Raw genomic sequence first — 19,990 nt, forward strand, 5'->3', positions numbered from 1 at the left:
CATTTTTTTTTTTGACTTTTTGAACCTTTAAGAGTGCTTTCAATTCTTTTTACTAAATGAGTTTTTTTTTATTCAAACAGTCTTTTTAAGTGTTAAACGCGCTTTTAGACTTTTCAAACACACACATAAACATGTCATAAATGTATTAACTTTACATTTTGATAATGAAAGGAATACTATTCGTTTCATTTGAAATGAAAATGATCTTTGTTAGTCATATGTGGTTTGATGGGGTTGTGTAACAGTGATCATACTCTCGTGTACACATTTTTTTAATGTGGTATTAAAAAATTATTAAATTTTGAATAAATAAATATTAAATTTTGATTTCAATTTTTTTTTTTTCAAGTATGACGCCAAAGAAAAAAAAAAAAAAGTTGCAGTGTAAGAGTGAAGGTGAAAATGAGAGTAAAAAATGTGTCTTCAATAGGTACCGTTAAACTGGAGGTGAGCGTTTTTAAGGGGTAATTCAATCAGTTGTGAACAATGCTTCATGAAGTGATGGTCACTAGTTTGAATTTCTCATTTCCTTAGACATGTAAAAAAAATAAAATAAAATAAACCGGAGGTGAGCCGGTCCATTCATTTTGCCCGAGACCGTTCGACCCGTCCGCTAAACCACACTCCCCTGAACCGTCGGTCGTTGGCTGGCTCAGTTTCCAACTCGGAATCGTGATCCACTACGGTTAGAGACCACATAGAGTCATTAGAGACCACTCCAGCAAGTTCCACCCATCTGATCTCTTCGACAAAATGGCGTCACCGTCAGAGCACAAGGCCACCATAATCGATGGCAAAGCCATCGCCCAAACCATCCGCAATGAAATCGCCGCCGAAGTCCACCATCTCTCCCAGAAATACAACAAGGTGCAAACCAAACCCAGTATTTCGTTGATCAAAATTATGTGTGAGATGCCTTGTTTTCCTGCTAGAAGTGATGAATTATTGCGGTAGATCATGCAGATGATAATAGTGGTGCATTTGAATTTATGGGTCAACCAAATAGGCCCTAAAGCAACTGATTTTTGAACCCAAAAGAGCTGTCTTTTATAGTTTCTAAAAGGTTTTGAGAACCCCCAATATATAAGCTATGTATTGGGAGAGTAAGAGTAGAGAGAGTGGACTTATGTTCTTGTAAAATTGTAATGTAGTGTTTTATGAGAGAGATTGTGAATTGGGATTGTGATATATTTCTTGCTTGGTTCACTTAGGTCCCGGGACTGGCTGTGGTGATTGTGGGCAACAGGAAAGATTCTCAGAGCTATGTGGGTATGAAGAGAAAGGCATGTGCCGAGGTTGGGATCAAGTCCTTTGACATAGACCTTCCGGAGCAAGTTTCTGAAGCTGAGGTGGTCAGCAAGGTTCACGAGTTAAATACAAATCCTGATGTACATGGTTGGTCAGTTCTTAATGTGTATATATATATACATGAATTTGTTGCTAGATCATTTTTATGTTTTGAGAGGGTTTATATTGATTATTAATGGGTTTGTTCATATTTTAAATTTATGTTTTCTGTTAATTAGCAAATTGCTAAATCAGAGGAGAATGCACTTGACTGAGAGATTAGATTTGGACCGTTTCGGATGATAACATACGAATATGCAGACCAAGGATAGGAAACCCCTGTGTTTTCTCTGCTTTATGTTTTTATTATAACACTCACAGAGAATGAATTTGTAACATACGTTAAAAAGAAGTTGCTGTATTTGAACTAAAAATATGATCAATGACGTTATCTTTGCGTTCCAGCTAGATTTACTAAAACTCGTTTGACTTTTAAATTATCATTAGATTAGTTCTTTTTTCCCACAAACATCAGAATGCATTAGTTGTTTCAACCTAACAACTATGAAACCAGGTGAGAATCAAATTTTATGTATTTGGGCCCTTTGCTTCTTAAAATCTGCGTAATCAGTCTAAAACCCTGGTTTCTTACATTGACAGGCATATTGGTGCAGCTTCCATTGCCGAAGCATATAAATGAAGAGAAAGTTCTGACTGAAATCAGCATTGAGAAGGATGTAGATGGCTTTCATCCGCTGAACATTGGCAAGCTCGCAATGAAAGGCAGAGAACCCGTGTTCCTTCCTTGCACCCCCAAGGCAAGGCACTTAATTTGAGAAGTTACAGATATGTTTACTTCAAACTTAGTATTTTTCTCTATGTTCTAGAAAACAAGCAACTCTTGTTGTTCTGAAATTATACATATGAATGTCAGCTGAAGAAATCCTCAACCTTGTAAGTAGTGGTTTTATTTTCTGAGCAGGGATGTGTTGAACTTCTGTCACGGAGTGGTATAACTATTAAGGGAAAGAAAGCGGTAGTGGTGGGCCGAAGTAACATAGTTGGATTGCCAGTTTCATTACTGCTTCTGAAAGCAGATGCTACCGTCACCGTAGTCCATTCACATTCTCATAACCCTGAAAGTATCATTCGTGAAGCGGACATTATTATTGCAGCAGCAGGACAAGCAATGATGGTAAATAGAGACAGTTCATAGATTTGTTTTTCTTCGTTTACAAATAACATCATCTTATTTATGCGTTTGCTCCATGGCTTTGCTTGGAATATCTAGTGCTTCAGGTTGGTTCTTGGTAAAATATGCCATAAGGCAAGGAAATACCCCTTTAGACACCGTCATAAATCTCAGAGTACCAACATAATATTGAATATCTAGACTTAAGCTTTTCATGTGCTTCAAACATCTTAAAATGATAACATCTACTGGTCAAAGGAAACACAACTGGAGTTTTCTCAGATTACAGATGTTACAAATCAGAAAATATCAAAAAGAATAAATCAGGATTAGCCACTAGGAAATGAAAACAAAAATAGGAATTCCTTCATGGGGACCTTCCTTTGTGCATTAGTTGTAAGTTACAAGATAATAGCATATAAAATTCTACTTGGTTGGTAAATTTGTGTGATCTATATTTAACAAGCTTAGTTCTAAGAAGTAAGAAGCCATATATAATTACTTCATTGGATTAAAATCAATTTGCCTGTGGAACAAACCCAGTTTTTGATTTGTAACAGTTCATTCTATAGGAGCTAATTGCTTGTTGGCCCTGCTGGGGATATGTTTTAATTACTTAATTTCAGATCAAGGGTAGTTGGATCAAACCTGGTGCTGCAGTTATTGATGTTGGGACAAATGCTATTGACGATCCGAGTAAGAAGTCAGGTTATAGGCTAGTTGGAGATGTTGATTTCCAGGATGCCTGCAAGGTAGCTGGATGGATAACTCCTGTTCCTGGTGGCGTTGGCCCAATGACTGTTGCAATGCTACTCAAGAATACTTTGGATGGTGCTAAGCGTGTGATGGAACATTGAAGCCATGCCTTTATTCACGTCAAAATTAGATGCTGCTCATGAGATGCTGTTTTGAAGGACATTTTATTCATCACTTGATCTATATTTTGTTTTTCTTGTTACAATCATATTGTTGTATTTTGCTTCTGCTTGTATGAATGTTATTCATCAAGGAACTCTATTTCAACAGCAATCCTGATCAGGGTGGAGGGAACGGGGTCGAGAGGGGGCATAGACATTATTTGCCCCCTCTCAACCCCCAAAATTTTTTCTTACACCCTATAAAATTTTATCAGATAGCCTACTATAAACATGACCAGTGGTGGCAATCAACAAACAACATTTCCCAATTTCAAAGTTCAGCAGGCATTTTAGGGTTTCAGTTTGAGAGATATTTAGAAAGTTTGGTTAAGCTCAGTTAAAAGAAGATATAAACGGTACGTTTGAACAATAAAAAAAATGCTCCGTTTCATTAAAGTTTTGTGAAAGCTGACTTGGATTTTTACTGTGGCGTGTTTTTGTCTTTCTTTGACTAGCCATTGGTGTCTTCAACGTTGATTATTTAATATTAACATATAGCTTCTTTGTATTTTTTGTTTTGTTTTGTTTTTATGTAAATTCTTCTAATTCAATGTATTAAAATTTGTCTACAAAATGGGCATCCTAGCTTCTAATTCAATATATCTTTTAGTGCATTTGACCATACAATTTTGCAAGCTAAAAATGCAATTTTCACCCAAATTATAGAAAATATATTGCTTGGAAGTGTGTTTCAAAAAAAATTGTAATGTAAAAAATGTAGAAAAAAACTGAGTTTTTAAATAGCATGTAAGGGGATGCGTTTTTAAGAACAAATTATTTTAAAAGTTAAACTACGATTTCAAAGGTCAAATCATAATTTTACCAAACACATATCTATGTTTTTAAAAATTATATTTTCAAATTACACGTTTTAAAATCGTTATTTTTTAATGATACTTTTTAAAATTACAAATTCAAACAGACCCTTAAATCTTACCCTCTGTAATTTGAAAATCATGGCTCTGCCACTAATCCTTATGTGGTGGTTTAATCCCCCTCACCCTATTAGAGTGGGGAGATATTTTGATGGATAACTTGTACTAACATGCCCTGTATGTGAAAGAGAATGGAGGCTGCCTAAGTTGTCAATATTTGTTGCAACTATTAAGAATTACATAGGTATGTAATTATTAAAAAGATGACCGTTTAGTTAAAATGAACAATTAAGATTTGCCACATCTACTTTAACATAATTAGACTTGTAGTAAAGGGTTTCTTTAGCTAACCATTTTAAAGAGGTGGCTTTTTGGGGGACCGACCACTTTGTGCGGTGGTCAATCACTCTAAAATTTTTTTTAAGAGGGGTCCATATGCCCTTTTTGAGTGATTGGTTGAAGAAGTCATTTCTTTCAATATTTCATTAATTTTGAAATAAATGATACGGTCAAATCTTGACTATTATTTTTTTAAGGACACAGCTTTTCTTCAAATTAGGTTTGAAAAATTTTCTCCAACCTAATTTATGATAATGACATGTATCTCTTAACATGTCATTATTATAGATTATTTTGGAGGAAATTAATCCAGTTTGAAGGAAAACTCTGTCCATTTTTTAAAGTTCACATACTTCCCTCAAACTATAACTGAATTGGCAATGTACTCCCCAAATTTTGAATTGGGACAGTGTCTCCCCCAAACTATCAAAAAATTGTCAATGTCCCCCTAAGTCCACCAAAAAGATTATAAAAATATCATTATAAATTCTAAAAAAAAGAAAAAAAAAATTTAATTAAAAAATAAATAAATTTGGCCACCCTGGTTTTTATGTTTTTTTTTTTTTTTAAATATAATTTTTTAGTATTTTTATTGAGGATATTTTCATTATTGGGGAAATATTGACAATTTGTTGTAATTTGGAAAGGATATTGTCCTAATTAAAAGTTTGAAAAATACATTATCAATTGGGTGGTAGTTTAAGAGAAGTACGTGAACTTTTCCCTTTTTTAAATGAACAATTATGATTTTAATAATTATAAGGGATTTGATCCTATAAGTATGACAAAGGGCTGGCAAAATAGGTACCTGTTATGACCTGTTTACGACCTATTTATCTTATGCATGTTTTTTTATAATAAGATTCATTTATGCGTCATAAAGAATAGTTACATGCATAGAATAAACATGTACTTATTTATTTGCTAGGTACTTATTTTGCCAGATTGTTTGTAGTGCATAGACGACAACCTACCCCTGCTTCTTTCATTTTTCTAACCAAATAAATTAAGATCCTCTTAAGTCATACCATGAGGAATCAAATCCGCTCCGGTTCAAAAGAATTCCTACCTAGTGGGGATCAAAGCTAAGAGAGCCCTTGCTCTTAGCTTTAGGCTTTAGCCTTTGGGTACGGAATTGGTTCAAAGCAATAAAATTGACTGATAATCAAGGCAAAGCATCTTTCGACCTATCTAAACCAAAACCCATTACTTGGTGTACTTTAGCTGCATTTCTCTAGATTCCCAAAAAGACAAAAAAAAATTCAAAATGTTTAATTAATTTAGTATTATCTTTGAAATAATTCAAAGATATTCTAGCTAATCCTTGGGTTCCTATTTGTAATTGACCATGATTTTTGTGATTTAGGGTGTGTGTATATAGTTCAATATAATAAGAAAAGTGCTACACTTCCCTCTTGATTTACCTGATTTACAATTAGCTACATGTGGTATCAAAATGAATTCAAAGATTCTTGAGGTATGTCAAAAAAAAAAAAAAAAACTTAGTCCCTACAGTCAAATTTCGTCAACTAATTTAACAGATTCCGTCGGTTAGTGTGATATTGATTTAAATAGGACAAGTATAACAATTTTATTGACTTTAACATTTCATGCTATCAGAATTTGTTAAGTTAGTGAATGGAATTTGACTCTAAGGACTAGATTATTTTTTTGGCATACCTTAGGAACATGTGAGTTCATTTTAATATCGCATGAAGTTAATTGCAAATTAGGTAAACCACAAGGATTGATTTTGTAATTTTTCTTTTCTTTAATATTCTTAACAGTCATTTATTGTCATTCGGAACAGGATCCTCTCCCGTTCAAATGAACTCATGAATATCCAGTTAGTTATATTTAAAGGCTATTATTGTCTTTTCACTTTTTAATGGGACAAAAATACCATTCCAATATAACTAACTGGATTTGAACTGAGGAGGATCCTAATTCTTGTCATTCTACTAACCTAGAAAACCAAACATTTATTTTTGAGAAATTCATTCAACCATGTTAGATGACACATGTCACTTATTAGAACATGTTAAAGGAAATTTCTTTTAAACCAATTTAGAGGAAATTTGTATCCTATTTTATATTCTCTATTACTAAGTTTTCTTTTAAGGTTTATTTCTTGACGCAGATCAGGAGCCTCGTCTGCAACCATACGGACGAACTTCAACCAGAGAGCCTCATCTAAAGTACTCGTCTAGAGATTGTCCGGACCCCTATGTTTATTTATGGGTTTTAGGGTTTTTGTGAGTGACCGTCCGGACAGGGATATGTCCGATTCGGACGGGCGCCGTAGTATTTCATAAACGGAGCCTGGTTATGACATATACACAACTATGAATCAATTCATAGTTGAATATTTTATAGGAACCAATTTGGAGGAAATTTTCTCAAACCTATTCTAATAAGTGCCAAGGGTCAAGTGAGAGAGGCCTTTCTCTATAATTTATATTCTTAAAACCTAGGTTTTTCCTTCCATCTCCCTAGTGAGAGTAGCCACCTCCTTAGTGAGGTTTCTCCGGGGAGGAGAATGGAGAAGGTCTCCATTCTCCTCCCCCCCCCACTTTTTTTTTTTTTTTTTTTTTTTGCCTCTGACCACTGCAAAGCGGCCTCCTTCTTTTCATTTCCTCTCACTCAACCTTTCAAGTGTCTGTCTTCTCGCCTCGTCGTCACTTGTGGTTTTGGTTTTTTTTAAAGACTGATCTACTTCTGGTCTTTTTCCCCTACCCCGCGCCAGTCCATGAGGATTGCTGCCTCTCAACCCCCAACGCCTCCTCCGGCCTGATTCGACCACACCACGGGCGGGGTGGATTCCACCCCCTCAGGAATTTTAGACTTCCTGGCCAGGGACTGCCACACTCCGCTTCCCATACTATTTCTTTGCTAGTATTTTCAGCTTTATTTGTATTTTTTTGTTTTTGCGTTTTGTGGGTTATTGTCTCCCTGATTTATATTGGTTTGAACATTTAGTGGAGAATTTTATAACTGATTTGGTATTGGTGCCTCTCTCTTCAACAGTCTTGGATTTGGACTCGAACAGTGCTTCTAACGCCTCAGCTTCTTCCTAGTGGTTGTTGCTGTTTTCAAGTGGGGGTTTAGATAGACTTGTCTTAATTTGTTCCCCTTTTACTTCTGTAACCGCCTTGCGCGGCCCCTTGAGAGGACCGAGTTACTTTTTTGACCCATTTCTTACCCTTTGTAATTATTTTCGCACTGTTTTAGTTTGTTTTGAGTCTATTGTTGGGGAGCCCTCCCGTTTTTTGTTTTAAGGATCATCCACTTCTTCTTCCTTTTAGATCAGAAGTGGAAATGGTCATTCCCTATAACCATTTCCTTATTCAATTAGGAAAAAAAAAAAAAAAAAAGTGTCAAGTGTCATCTTTCACATGTTTTCTTTAAGGAAAAAAAAATGCAAAATTAGTCCTTGTGATTTACATAATTTACAATTTGCTACATGTGATATCAAAATGAATTCAAAGATCCCTGAGGTATGCCAAAAAAAAAAAAAAACTTAGTCCATTCAGTCAAATTCCATTCACTAATTTAACAGATTTTGTCGGTTAGTGTGATACTGACTTAAATAGGATAAATATAACAATTTTATTGGCTTTATCGTTTCACGCTATCAGAATTTGTTAAGTCAGTGAACAAAATTTGATTGTAGGGACTATATTATTTTTTTGGCATACCTTAGGACATGTGAGTTCTTTTCAATATCACATGCAGTTAATTGCAAATCAGGTAAACCACAGAGACTGATTTTGCAATTTTTCCTTTCTTTAATATTCTTCAGAGTCATTTATTGTCATTCGGAACATGATCATTTCCAGTTCAAATGAGCTGATGAATATCCAGTTAGTTATATTTGTGGGGAATTTTTGTCTTTTCACTTTTGAATGGGACAAAAATACATTTTCAATATAACTAACTGGATTTGAACTGGGAAGGATTCTAATTCTTGTCATTCTACTAACCTAAAAAACCAAACATTGATTTTTGAGAAATTCATTCAAACATGTAGATATATGACACTTGAGACTTATTAGAACAAGTTGAAGGAAATTTCTTCCAAACCAATTTAGAGGAAATTTGTGTCCTATCTTATATTCTCTAGTACTAAGTTTTCTTTTAAGGTTTACTTCTTATCTTTTTATGTTTATTTTTATTTTATTTTTTATGTCAATATTTTTTTTGATGTATACTTCTTATCTTATTTAGTCTACAGTTTCTTATTCATTACTCCTAGTTAGGTTCTCTATTTATAGAGACTATTGTAGCACATTAATTCAACAGTACTTGAATACATTAAAGATATTGTAGCTAGGCTATCCCCGTCCTCTCTCTCTCTTTTTATTTATTTATTTTATCCAATCATGACCATGTCCTAAACTTAGAAAGTTGGAACATTTTCATGGATAAGTTGATCGTATAGGTTGAGACGATTGCTTGCAGAAGTTGTGTTTTGACAATTCAGTGTAATATCATTATCATATTAATATATGTACAATTATAACAAATCTGTGCCACATGATATTTTTCGGTATTAAGTTGATACAACTACTTTTACAACTACTTATATGCAAGTAGTTGATGATTTAACAAATTGAGCTAGGCCAACTGTAGGCTTCAATGTCATATCGTTAAACCACTATTAATTTATAAAATTTAAGCTAATAAAAATGAGTTAATTAAATAATTTAATTAATATTTTAGAGTAATGCTACACTGGGTTGTTGTGGCTATTGGCCGAGCACTGCCACATTGACTAGTAGTATGAGAGATTGAGTATTTAAAATTACTCAATATTTTAATACTCTATTTGATGTGTAATAAGAGAGAACTACTAACACATGAAATAGTTAAATAAATATAATTTAATAATTTAATTAATATTGTAATGGACACGTGTCAGATTGGATGTGAGGTCTATTGAGCATAAAGTTTGGGCAGAGTATATTCTCTCTTACAAGAGTTGTGTCTATATAAGTTGGAAATGCCTCAGTCATGCAACGTACAAAGCTAGCAAGAAGCAATGGCCAAAGCTTTCTCCGCCATCGTTCTCTTTCTTGTTACATTGGAAGTTAGCCAAGTGATTGGTGCTGTCAATTACTGTAGGCCAATTGTAGCAAATGATACTGACCAGATTCAATTTGCTCTTAACCTTGAATTCCTTGAAGCTGAGTTTTTCTTGCGTGGTGCACTTGGTAAAGGGCTCGACAGCTTCGCTCCAACTTTTGCTCGTGGTGGTCCACCTCCCGTCGGTGCTAGGAAGGCCAATCTTGACCCTCTAGTTGGCCGGATCATTGAGGAATTCGGATATCAAGAAGTTGGTCACATCAGGTGACTTTCATTTACTTTATAATCACCTCCATTTTTTGTTGAGATTCTTTGGAATTCTTACTTGTATTCTGGCAAGAAATAAGAGAGGAGAATGCGATGCTCGAGGTGCATGCGGGGTTCACTTCCCGAGCACCCAGATTCGCCCTGTACTTTGTCTGAAGCAATTTGAGCAAAAAATTCCAAATGTATATATATATATATAAAATGATTAGTAAACTGATGCTCTTTGATATCGATTTGTCAGGGCTATAATTACAAGAATTGGAGGATTTTCAAGGCCGTTGTTGGATCTTAGCCCTCAAAATTTTGCAAAACTATTTGATGAAGCATTTGGTTTCACATTGAGCCCTCCATTCGACCCTTACTTGAACTCAGTCCACTATCTCTTAGCATCTTATTTGATTCCCTATGTGGGACTGGTGGGTTATGTTGGCACCATTCCAAACCTTTCTACCAAGAATTCTCTCAGTGTAAGAAACTTTCTCTTTCTAAATTATTGTTTACCTCAATTTTTTATTTATTTATTTCGGTGCAAAGCATACTACTTGCAATTTGGGCAGACAATTGTGAGAAGGTCCTTGGGGGCCAGTTTACCTAGGTAGGTGTTTGGGCTGCCCGAGACTTGTGCGAGCAGGTAGAGCACCCCGTAAGGGGTCCTCCCGCAATTGACTGTCTAAAGATGTCAGAAAGCAGTGGAAAATAGTTTATGCAAATAAGAAGCGTAAACCATTTTATGGCTTATGAATTTTATTTCCTTGGTCTACTAAAAACATTTTAAGTTGATGTTGGGCTAAACAATCAAAAATAGAAAGAATTTTAAACCCTTTTCTTCCATCAAGCAAATATCACCTTATAACTAATCAATCATCTTTGGTAGTTTGTGGCATCGCTTTTGGGTGTGGAGTCAGGACAGGATGCAGTTATACGAACACTCCTATATGAGAGAGGCAACCAGAAGGTGCTGCCATACAACATAACAGTAGCAGAGTTTACAAACAAAATCTCTGGGCTCAGAAACAAGTTGGCCATGTGTGGCAACAAAGATGAAGGCATAGAAGTACCTCTCGCTCTTGGGGCTGAAAACCGTACAAATAGCAACATTCTCTCTGCTGATCCTAATTCTCTTTCATATGCTCGAACGCCACCAGAGATCTTGAAGATAGTATATGGAACTGGCAGCGAATACAAACCCGGTGGCTTTTATCCTAATGGTGGAGGTGGAAACATCGCAAAGAGCTTTCTTCGCAAAGCTTAGAAAATAATAATTAATAATTTTATAATTATTGTGCACGAATAAATAGATGCATGTTAAAATAAAAAATAAATTATTATAAAGGACTTTTAATAACGTGTTATTGGGGTTTGTTGACGTCTGTTCGTGTTCTTTTAATTACAAATGACTTACATAACGTGCATGTTTATTCATTAAGAAAAAGTTTATTAGGTCGAAAAAGAAACTTGACCTATAAGTATAACATTCCATTTGAGGTAAGATATTCTTTGAAAAATGATGCAGGTGTATATCACACAATATGCAGAATTAATAGAAGCAATTTATAAACAGTCAATTACCAAAATAATCAAATCAGTAAATCAATCAAACACAATGATTTTGGTGATGAAAAGAAAACATTTTAGAAATTGATCTAAAAGTAAAACCTCTCCGAGGCAGCCAAACTCAAAAAATCACTATCAAAAGATATTCAGAGATTACAGACACTAGGAAAACTTACAACTTGATGAAAGACCTTGACTCTGTAAGATTGACAAGCCTCCAACTTGTCTGCTTGCTCACAATCTTCTTCAACGTGATTCTCCTTTACCGGATCTTTTCGATAGACTTCTCAATTGAAGCACACAATCAAATGAACAAGATCCTCTAAGAGAAACAACTAGGCTCACAACAATTCTTCTCACGAACTCTCTAGAGTGAAAATTCGTACCTTTCTCTTTCTATAGAGATGTATTTATAATAGCCCCTTAATCCCTAGACCTAGGACATAGTTTACATTCATTGAAAACTATAACAGGTACGCGGCGTTCAGATGGGGACATGGGCCGTTCGGACGAAGCATGAAAAAGGACGACCAACGCATGACTTTTCACATGGCCGTTCGGACGGAGACAATCGCCGTCCGTACGGCCCTAGGGCAAAACTCCAATCCTCATTGCTAACTTGCTTTCTTGGTGCGACGCGTCCGAACGGGGTGCAGACGAGATTGCAAACGAAGCTCTCAGGTTTTCTTGTTTTTCTATCTCGTTCGGACGAAGTGCTGAAAAGATTGCAAATGAATTTCTCGGGAAAAATTGACTTCTTCGAGCGTCTGGATGGCCTTACTTCCCGTCCGGACGGCACTTGCATGGATGATGAATCTTGGCACTTTTGGGCACCATTTTGATTACCGAATTAGGCCAACAAAAACTTACATTATTAATAATCCGAATGTTTTTTGATTGAAATTCGGTGCAATACATTTTTATTTTGACTATTCATTTAAAAAGAATGGCCTATATCATGACAACAAGAAATTGTTTTTGTTTGGAGTGGTAATTGTTGGTTCTAAGGTGGCCGAACCACCCCTCTTAGCTGTAGAGTGATTCGGCCACCCCTAAATCAACCGATAGAGGGTGAATCAACCACCTAGGAACCATTCATACAGCCAAAAAAAGAAGAGTCAAGTTATAGGCTAGTTAGAGATGTTGATTTCTAGGTTGCTTGCAAGGTAGTTAGATGGATAACTCCTATTCCAGGTGGTGTTGGCCCAATGACTGTTGCAATGCTGCTCAAGAATACTTTGGATGGTGGTGGTTGAGGCTTATGGTCTTAGGTGGTTGAAGCTTATGATCTTAGGGAGTACTACCCCTTAGATCCCAAGTTCAAGACTTGCTAGGTTTAAACTCTCCCTTGTGATCACACCACCTGGTGTAAAAAGTTAGCGATTTACCCTGATATGTGTAGGAAAATTTTTGAGGGTGTGATTCATGGATCCAAAGTTTTCTCTGCATGGGTAAGTCTGAAGGGCCCTGCCTTGTTGAGCTACCCCATCATAAAATCATTAAAAAGAAAGAAAGAGCGTGTAATGAAACATTGAAGCCATGTCTTTATTCACTTCATAATTAGATGTTGCTCATGAGAAGCTGTTTTGAAGGACATGTTATTCATCATTGGATCGATATTTTGTTTTCATGTTAGCAATCATATTGTTGTATGAATGTTATTCATCAAGGAACCCTATTTCAACAGCAATCCTGATGTGGTGGTTTCATTTTGACTAATAATCAAAGGCACCACATTTTTTGTGGCCATCTTAACCAAAACCTACTACTTGGTGTACTTGAGGTGTATTTCTATAGATTCTCCAAGAGACAGAAAATTCAAAAGGTTGATTAATTTAGTATTAAAGGTTAAATACATTTAAGCCTCCTGAATTACTAGCCATTTTCAGAAAAGCTTCATGAATTAACAAGTGCGACATTTGGATACATCAAATTACTATTTTGTGAAAAAAAGAAAAAAGAAAAAAGAAAAAAAAAAGGTCCCTCCATTAGCTTTTGACGTACAATAGAACGAATAGAAAAACAAAATTTGACCGAAATCTTCCGAAAATATCCTCACTTTGGCAATTGAAAAACCAAATGTACCCATTCTAATTATTACAAATATTGTTTTTTTTTCTAAAAAAAAAAAAAAAAAAAATCCAAAGGTTCTTTTTATTAATTGTTTTCATCATCTCAAATGATTATATCTTGATAAAAGATTTGATACCCATTTCTCTAAATAAAATTAAGGGGTGGTTTGGCCGCTTAAATGGAAAGAGTGAGGTGGCTGAACCACCCTCATCCCTCATGGGGTGGCTGCAGCCAGTCAGCCACCCCTTCCTCCTTTTTTTATTTTTTTATTTTTTTGGGAGGCCAATCCACCATCATGGGGTGGTTGGGCCAAAATTTGAGTTGCCTTATTATATTCTCTATCATTAGGTTTCATTCTAGGATTTATTTCTTACCCTATTAGTCTAGATTTCTTGTTATCACCCCTAGGTCCTCTATTTATAGACTATTATAACACATCAATTCAATATTTGAATAGGACCATTGCTACACATCCAAAATTTTCTTCCCAAAATTTAGTTCTCAAATAATGTGTCATCATCTTATGAGATTTATTATTTTGGGAAGTGCGTCACCAATTCATGGGATGGTGACACATTATTTGGGAACCAACTTTTAGAAAAAAAAATTTGAGATGTGTAGCATTTTTCTTTAAATATGCTACTCGCTTGGTTCGCAGAATGCATATTCCATTAGAAAAGTGACTAGTTATTACTGGGAATAAAGGAGAGTAGAATGAAATAATTATTCATATTCCTTAGTTTAGTAACAATACAAATGTTCTAACTGGAATTAAATCAAAATTACGTTAAAAAAAAAAAAAAAAAAACCTAAAAAATAATATGAGAATTTTTGAAAAATATATTTCATTCGTTAAGGAATAACTATTCCTACGAATAAGCCCTTACCAAAGAAAAAAATGATTATTCTATCGAAATAGCAATTTCATTCCAGTTGTCTATTTCACAAACCAAACATGGCTTAAAAATGTAGCTCACGACTGATTCTCTGCTTCCACTCTATTTTCTCTCTTTTATTATATTTCTTTTTTTATTACTCCCATCATAATATCCAATCATATATTTCTACGTCCAATAATAACAATGCACCGGCATCGGAGTTATAAATTGTTTAATTCATTGTAATATGGGTTGTTGGTGGGACATTTTCACGACGTTTGGCTTATATCCAATCACGACAAAATCCTAAACTTAGAAAGTTCAAAGTTGGAACATGTGCGTGGATATCGCTATAAAATTCCTACACTTATATTCAGCCTCTGATGTGATATATATGAAACTTCATCGTATATATATATATGGTTGAAACGATTGCGTGCATAAGTTGGGTTTTGACAATATATATTTCAGTGTAACATCATTATCATATATATTAATGTTTACAATTATAACAAATCTCGGCCACATATTTTTCGGCATTAAAAATGAGTGAATTAAATAATTTAATTAATATTTTAGAGTAAATTTATATAGTCACCTCTTAGCTCAATGCACTCATATCACTCGGCTGTTATCAGGGACGGAGGAAGGGGGGGACTGGCAGGGGCCAGGCCCCTCCCCCAAATGACAATTTTTTTTTTTTTTTGCTAATGGGCCCCTGCCCATTAAATTTTTCCAGCCATGGTCCCTGCCCATTCTCAAGGGTGGCTCCGTCTCTGGCTGTTATGGTTGATGATTGGACACCGTCACATCAACCAGCAATATGATAGTCAAATGAGAAATGAATATTTAAAATTATTTAATATTTTAATATTAAAATATAAGAATTTAATTAATATTATAAAAGACACCTGTTGGATTGGATGTGAGGTCTATTGAGCATAAAATTTGTCTATATAAGCTGATATGCATCAGTCGTGCAACGTACAAAGCTAGCAAGAAGCAATGGCCAGAGCTTTCTCCGCCGTCGTTCTCTTTCTTATTACATTGAAAGTTAGCCAAGTGATTGGTGCTGTCAATCACTGCGGGCCAATTGTAGCAAATGATACTGACCAGATTCAATTTGCTCTTAACCTTGAATTTCTCGAAGCTGAATTTTTCCTGTATGGTGCACTTGGTAAAGGGCTTGATAGCTTCGAACCAACTTTTGCTCATGGTGGTCCGCCTCCCGTTGGTGCTAGGAAGGCCAATCTTGACCCTCTAGTTCGCCGGATCATTGAGGAATTTGGATATCAAGAAGTTGGTCATCTCAGGTGATTTTCATTTACTTTATAATCTCCTTCATTTTTGTTGAGATTTCTTGAAATTCATGCTTGCATTCTAATAGGAAATAAGAGATAAATAATGATCAATAAACTGATGTGCTTTGATAACGATTTGTCAGGGCTATTATCACAACAATAGGAGGAATTCCAAGGCCGCTGTTGGATCTTAGCCCTCATAATTTTGCAAAACTATTTGACGAAGCAGTTGGTGTCAAATTGAATCCTCCATTTGACCCTTACTCAGACTCAGTCCACTATCTCTTAGCCTCTTATGTGATTCCCTATGTTGGACTGGTGGGTTATGTTGGCACCATTCCAAACCTTTCTAAGAAAACTTCTCGCAGTGTAAGAAACTCTCTTTTTAAATTATTATTTATCTCAATATATATATAATTTTTTCATTCAATCATATTAGTATAAAACCTTAAAAGGTGAGAATAGAAGAAGGCTTTTGCAAGTGCGATTGAGATTCAGTGCAATTACCTATCTATGCATATATATTACTTGCAATTTGGGCCAACAATTGTCAGAAGGTCCTTAGGAGGCCACTTATCTAGGTGTTTGGGCTGCCCGAGACTTGCTTGAGCAGGTAGGGCACCCCATAAGGGGTCTTCTCTCAATTGCTTGTCTGAGAATGTGAGAAAGCGGAGGAAAATAGTTTATACAAATAAGAAGTGAAAACCATTTTACGGCTTGTGAATGTTATTTTCCATGGTTTGCTAAAGCATTTTAAGTTGAGTTGGGCTAAACAATAAAAAATAAAAAATAATAGAAAATAATAATAAAAAAACTTTTTTCAAACAAATATTTTATGCCAAAACAAATGAGACCTTAATTATATTCACACTTCTGAATTGAAATGAGAGGTAAATGACAAAAATAAGGGTCAAACTCAGAACCTTCATTCTGATATCATGTTAAATTACTACATAGCTCACAAACTTAAACCATTTTCTTCCATCATGCAATCATCATCTTATAACTAATCAATCCTCTTTCTTGGTAGTTGGTGGCATCGCTTTTGGGCGTGGAGTCAGGACAAGATGCAGTTATACGAACACTGCTATACGAGAGAGGCAACCAAAAGGTGTTGCCATACGACATCACCGTAGCAGATTTTACAAACAAAATCTCTGAGCTCAGAAACAAGCTGGCCATGTGTGGCATCAAAGATGAAGGCATAGAAGTACCTCTCTTTCTTGGAGCTGAACAACGTACGAACAGCAACATTCTTTCCGCCGATCCTAATTCCCTTTCATATGCTCGAACACAGCCAGAAATCTTGAGGATAATATATGGAAGTGGTAGCGAGTACAAACCTGGTGGCTTTTATCCTAATGGTGGAACTGGGAACATCGCAAAGAGCTTTCTTCGCAAAGCTTAGAAAATAATAAGTAATAGTTTTAAAATTATGGTGCACGAATAAATAGATGGATGCTAAAATAAAAAAATAAATTATTATAAAGCACTTTTATAACATGTTATTGGGATTTGTTGACGTTTGTTCGCGTTCTTTTAATTACAAAGGACTTCCATTAACATGCATTACGAAAAAGTTTATTAGGTCGAAAAAGTATAACATTTTTTTTTTTATTCAAATAAAGGAAATGAGTTACATAGGATCGAACAACAATAACAAGGTGGGTGTAACGGCCTAGATTTTAAAACTCTTATTTAAATAATATTAAATAGATTAAAAATATAATCGATAAATTAGAACAATGATATGTGGATTAATGATATTAAATAACTATTTAGTGTTAAAGGTATATTACATTGATTTTTGACCTCTTATGTATATTACTTCAATTCTAAAAATTTAGCTTCACTAATATGTTTATGGGCATAATAAAACCCAATCTAGTGAATAAATTATTTATATTGGTGTTTAGCGAAGTCATAAATTAATTTGAAGCTTTTCAGTTTTTTAGCCTAAAAAAGCAGTGTCTTAATTTTCATACTGTCTAAATGAGATTAAAACTGCTTAAGAAAGATACCAAGGCTAGCCACCTTTGTTGAAAGCTTAAAGTCTTCTAGTAATGATGGTTATAGTAAATATCATGATTATAATGATTTAATAAGACAAGTGGCCAAGTGGGAATGCAAATAGTTAAAGCCTAAGTTGAATTGGAAACTTTGTATAGGCCAAAAATAGACTCAAACGAACTCGGATAAAGTCGAACCAAAAATATAAAATGTTTGTCTCGGAGTCCTCTATCTACTCTCAAAATTTCATGTCAATCGGAGTACGTTTGGACATTGAAAAATGGATCGGGATACACTGCCCTCATTTTGGACGAAAATTCTAATTGGTATAGAGCATGAAATATGGACTAGGTTCATTCTTTTGGTTAAATACATCTCAACCCTTAGATCAAATGTGTAAAAATAAATCCTAACCATTCATTCTCTTATAAATAGAGCTTTAGCTAAATTCACTTTTACTTAAGTTTTTACAATCTTAGAACAAGTAAAATTGTTTGCTCCTCCTTTCATTTTATTTCTTAGTTCTAGTCAAAAACCATATAGCCTAAAATCTTTCTTGTAGTATTCAAATGTTTTTCTAAACTAGCTACCTAGAGAAGATTTGGTGGAGTTTTACTTCTAAGGATTTTTGGGTAAGTGTTTCTTGTATAAATATCATGATTTATTGCTTTTATCACTTGTTCTCATTTAATTGTTTAAAGACCCAATAAGCGTATAATGTAAAATAAAGTAATGGATACAAGTGAATTAATAATAAAGAGTTAGTGGACAAAATCAATTAAGGACTTATAATATTATCTATATATTATTTACTTTACAGTATTTACATTCAGTCATTTCTTTTATGTCATTTAAATTTCTGTTCATATTTCTGGCGGTAAGGACCATTTGATGTCATCCCCGAAATATGCATTATTTACATTCAGTTATTTCTTTTATGTCATTTAAATTTCTGTTCATATTTCTGGCGGTAAGGACCATTTGATCTCATCCCCGAAATATGCATTATTTACATTCAGTTATTTCTTTTATGTCATTTAAATTTTAATTCATATTTTTGGCGGTCATCCCCAGAATATGAATTCAGTATTTACATTCAGTCATTTCTTTTATTGTCATTTAAATTTTGATTCATACTTTGGTAGGTACGGACCATTGGTCTCATCTCCAAAATATGAGTCATGTTTTATATATATTATTTATAATACTTGTTTGTATTTAGTGATACTGGCCATTAGCCTCGTCACCAAAAATGAATTCAGGCATAAAGCTAGTTATAAGTAACTATCTTAGATTAATATAATAAAATGAGTAAGTAAAGATGAAGTGACGGATAATAAATAAATATAAAAGATGAGGGTCTTTAAACAATGATATTATTGGAGAATGAACTAAGTATTGTTTGTATGTATGTATTATATGCAGAAGTGGAGCAGAATACTACACTAAGGAGAGTAAGTATGGATATACTTACTGAGTACTAGCTTTGTTTTATTGTTATAGGAATTCTTATTTTGTCTTATTGATATAATTTTGCAATACAACTGCTACATAATGTGTCTAATAAAATGGGCTGATAAGATAGCCACCTTAAAAACAAGCTGGGTGGATTGCCGCGAGGAATTGTCGGTATCTCAGTGGATGGGGGTATATAACCGTCCAAAAGACCTAATATATAACTAAGTTGGGGCGGTGTAGTTGCCAGCACCAAACTGGTAAACCTCTAAAGTGTGAGGGACATAACGGACGTAAGCGAGCTGAGAGCTCATGAGAAGAGGTCTGAAGAAAGATTATCATAAAACACAAACTAATCTGTCATTACGCTGCATTCACAACTCATTCATTATTATATATTTTAGTCTTTAATCTTATTTGTTCAAACTAGTCTTTTTAGTCTTTATATCTAGGAAAATAGATTACTCACTTGTTTGCCTATGTAAATATGATAACGTCATCTTTACATAGATCTTGATGCAGGGATAGAAAGTGAGGACAATGGTCCTTTTACTGGTTTTGATGGTTGATAGACCATCTGCTGCAGGATTTATGCTTACTCTATGGAGCAAGTCTCATTTATGTTAATCGCTTTTATTATGTATGGTGATGTGTGTAAACTTAATAGATATTACTATGTTAATTTAGGTGCCGTCTGTGGCATATATTTGGTACACCTAGTGTGTACATATGTTGTAATGAAAACCATGTTTCTATT

The 19,990-nt window shown here is 34.6% G+C and overlaps 3 protein-coding genes and 1 long non-coding RNA gene across 4 annotated transcripts; all 4 read left to right on the forward strand.

The window, feature by feature from the left end:
• Positions 1 to 596: 596 nt before the first annotated feature.
• LOC132170622 (bifunctional protein FolD 2) lies at positions 597 to 3,508 on the forward strand. Its single transcript, XM_059581665.1, has 5 exons — positions 597 to 867; positions 1,212 to 1,395; positions 1,948 to 2,105; positions 2,270 to 2,482; positions 3,106 to 3,508. The coding sequence occupies exons 1-5, from the start codon at positions 754 to 756 to the stop codon at positions 3,334 to 3,336; spliced, it is 900 nt and encodes a 299-aa protein (XP_059437648.1). The 5' UTR covers positions 597 to 753; the 3' UTR covers positions 3,337 to 3,508.
• Positions 3,509 to 9,628: 6,120 nt separating this feature from the next.
• On the forward strand, positions 9,629 to 11,322 carry LOC132171619 (ferritin-like catalase Nec2). The gene is made up of 3 exons (XM_059582989.1): positions 9,629 to 9,959; positions 10,204 to 10,429; positions 10,837 to 11,322. The coding sequence occupies exons 1-3, from the start codon at positions 9,652 to 9,654 to the stop codon at positions 11,212 to 11,214; spliced, it is 912 nt and encodes a 303-aa protein (XP_059438972.1). The 5' UTR covers positions 9,629 to 9,651; the 3' UTR covers positions 11,215 to 11,322.
• A 4,148-nt stretch (positions 11,323 to 15,470) lies between these two features.
• Positions 15,471 to 17,275, forward strand: LOC132172024 (ferritin-like catalase Nec2). The gene is made up of 3 exons (XM_059583447.1): positions 15,471 to 15,780; positions 15,912 to 16,137; positions 16,799 to 17,275. The coding sequence occupies exons 1-3, from the start codon at positions 15,473 to 15,475 to the stop codon at positions 17,174 to 17,176; spliced, it is 912 nt and encodes a 303-aa protein (XP_059439430.1). The 5' UTR covers positions 15,471 to 15,472; the 3' UTR covers positions 17,177 to 17,275.
• A 1,070-nt stretch (positions 17,276 to 18,345) lies between these two features.
• LOC132168414 (uncharacterized) lies at positions 18,346 to 19,765 on the forward strand. The gene is made up of 3 exons (XR_009438867.1): positions 18,346 to 18,410; positions 19,204 to 19,232; positions 19,744 to 19,765. It is a non-coding gene; the product is annotated as an uncharacterized LOC132168414 (long non-coding RNA).
• The last annotated feature ends 225 nt before the right edge of the window (positions 19,766 to 19,990 follow it).

Source organism: Corylus avellana, chromosome ca2 (genome assembly GCF_901000735.1).
Source record: "Corylus avellana chromosome ca2, CavTom2PMs-1.0".
NCBI classification, from domain to species: Eukaryota; Viridiplantae; Streptophyta; class Magnoliopsida; order Fagales; family Betulaceae; genus Corylus; species Corylus avellana.

Coding starts and splice junctions, on each gene's coding strand:
- LOC132172024 (XM_059583447.1), top strand. CDS start 15,473: ATGGCCAGAGCTTTCTCCGCCGTCGTTCTCTTTCTTATTACATTGAAA. Junction 15,781..15,911: donor CAAGAAGTTGGTCATCTCAG/GTGATTTTCATT, acceptor ACGATTTGTCAG/GGCTATTATCACAACAATAG. Junction 16,138..16,798: donor CTAAGAAAACTTCTCGCAGT/GTAAGAAACTCT, acceptor CTTTCTTGGTAG/TTGGTGGCATCGCTTTTGGG.
- LOC132170622 (XM_059581665.1), top strand. CDS start 754: ATGGCGTCACCGTCAGAGCACAAGGCCACCATAATCGATGGCAAAGCC. Junction 2,106..2,269: donor TCCTTCCTTGCACCCCCAAG/GCAAGGCACTTA, acceptor TTTTCTGAGCAG/GGATGTGTTGAACTTCTGTC. Junction 2,483..3,105: donor CAGCAGGACAAGCAATGATG/GTAAATAGAGAC, acceptor ACTTAATTTCAG/ATCAAGGGTAGTTGGATCAA.
- LOC132171619 (XM_059582989.1), top strand. CDS start 9,652: ATGGCCAAAGCTTTCTCCGCCATCGTTCTCTTTCTTGTTACATTGGAA. Junction 9,960..10,203: donor CAAGAAGTTGGTCACATCAG/GTGACTTTCATT, acceptor TCGATTTGTCAG/GGCTATAATTACAAGAATTG. Junction 10,430..10,836: donor CTACCAAGAATTCTCTCAGT/GTAAGAAACTTT, acceptor CATCTTTGGTAG/TTTGTGGCATCGCTTTTGGG.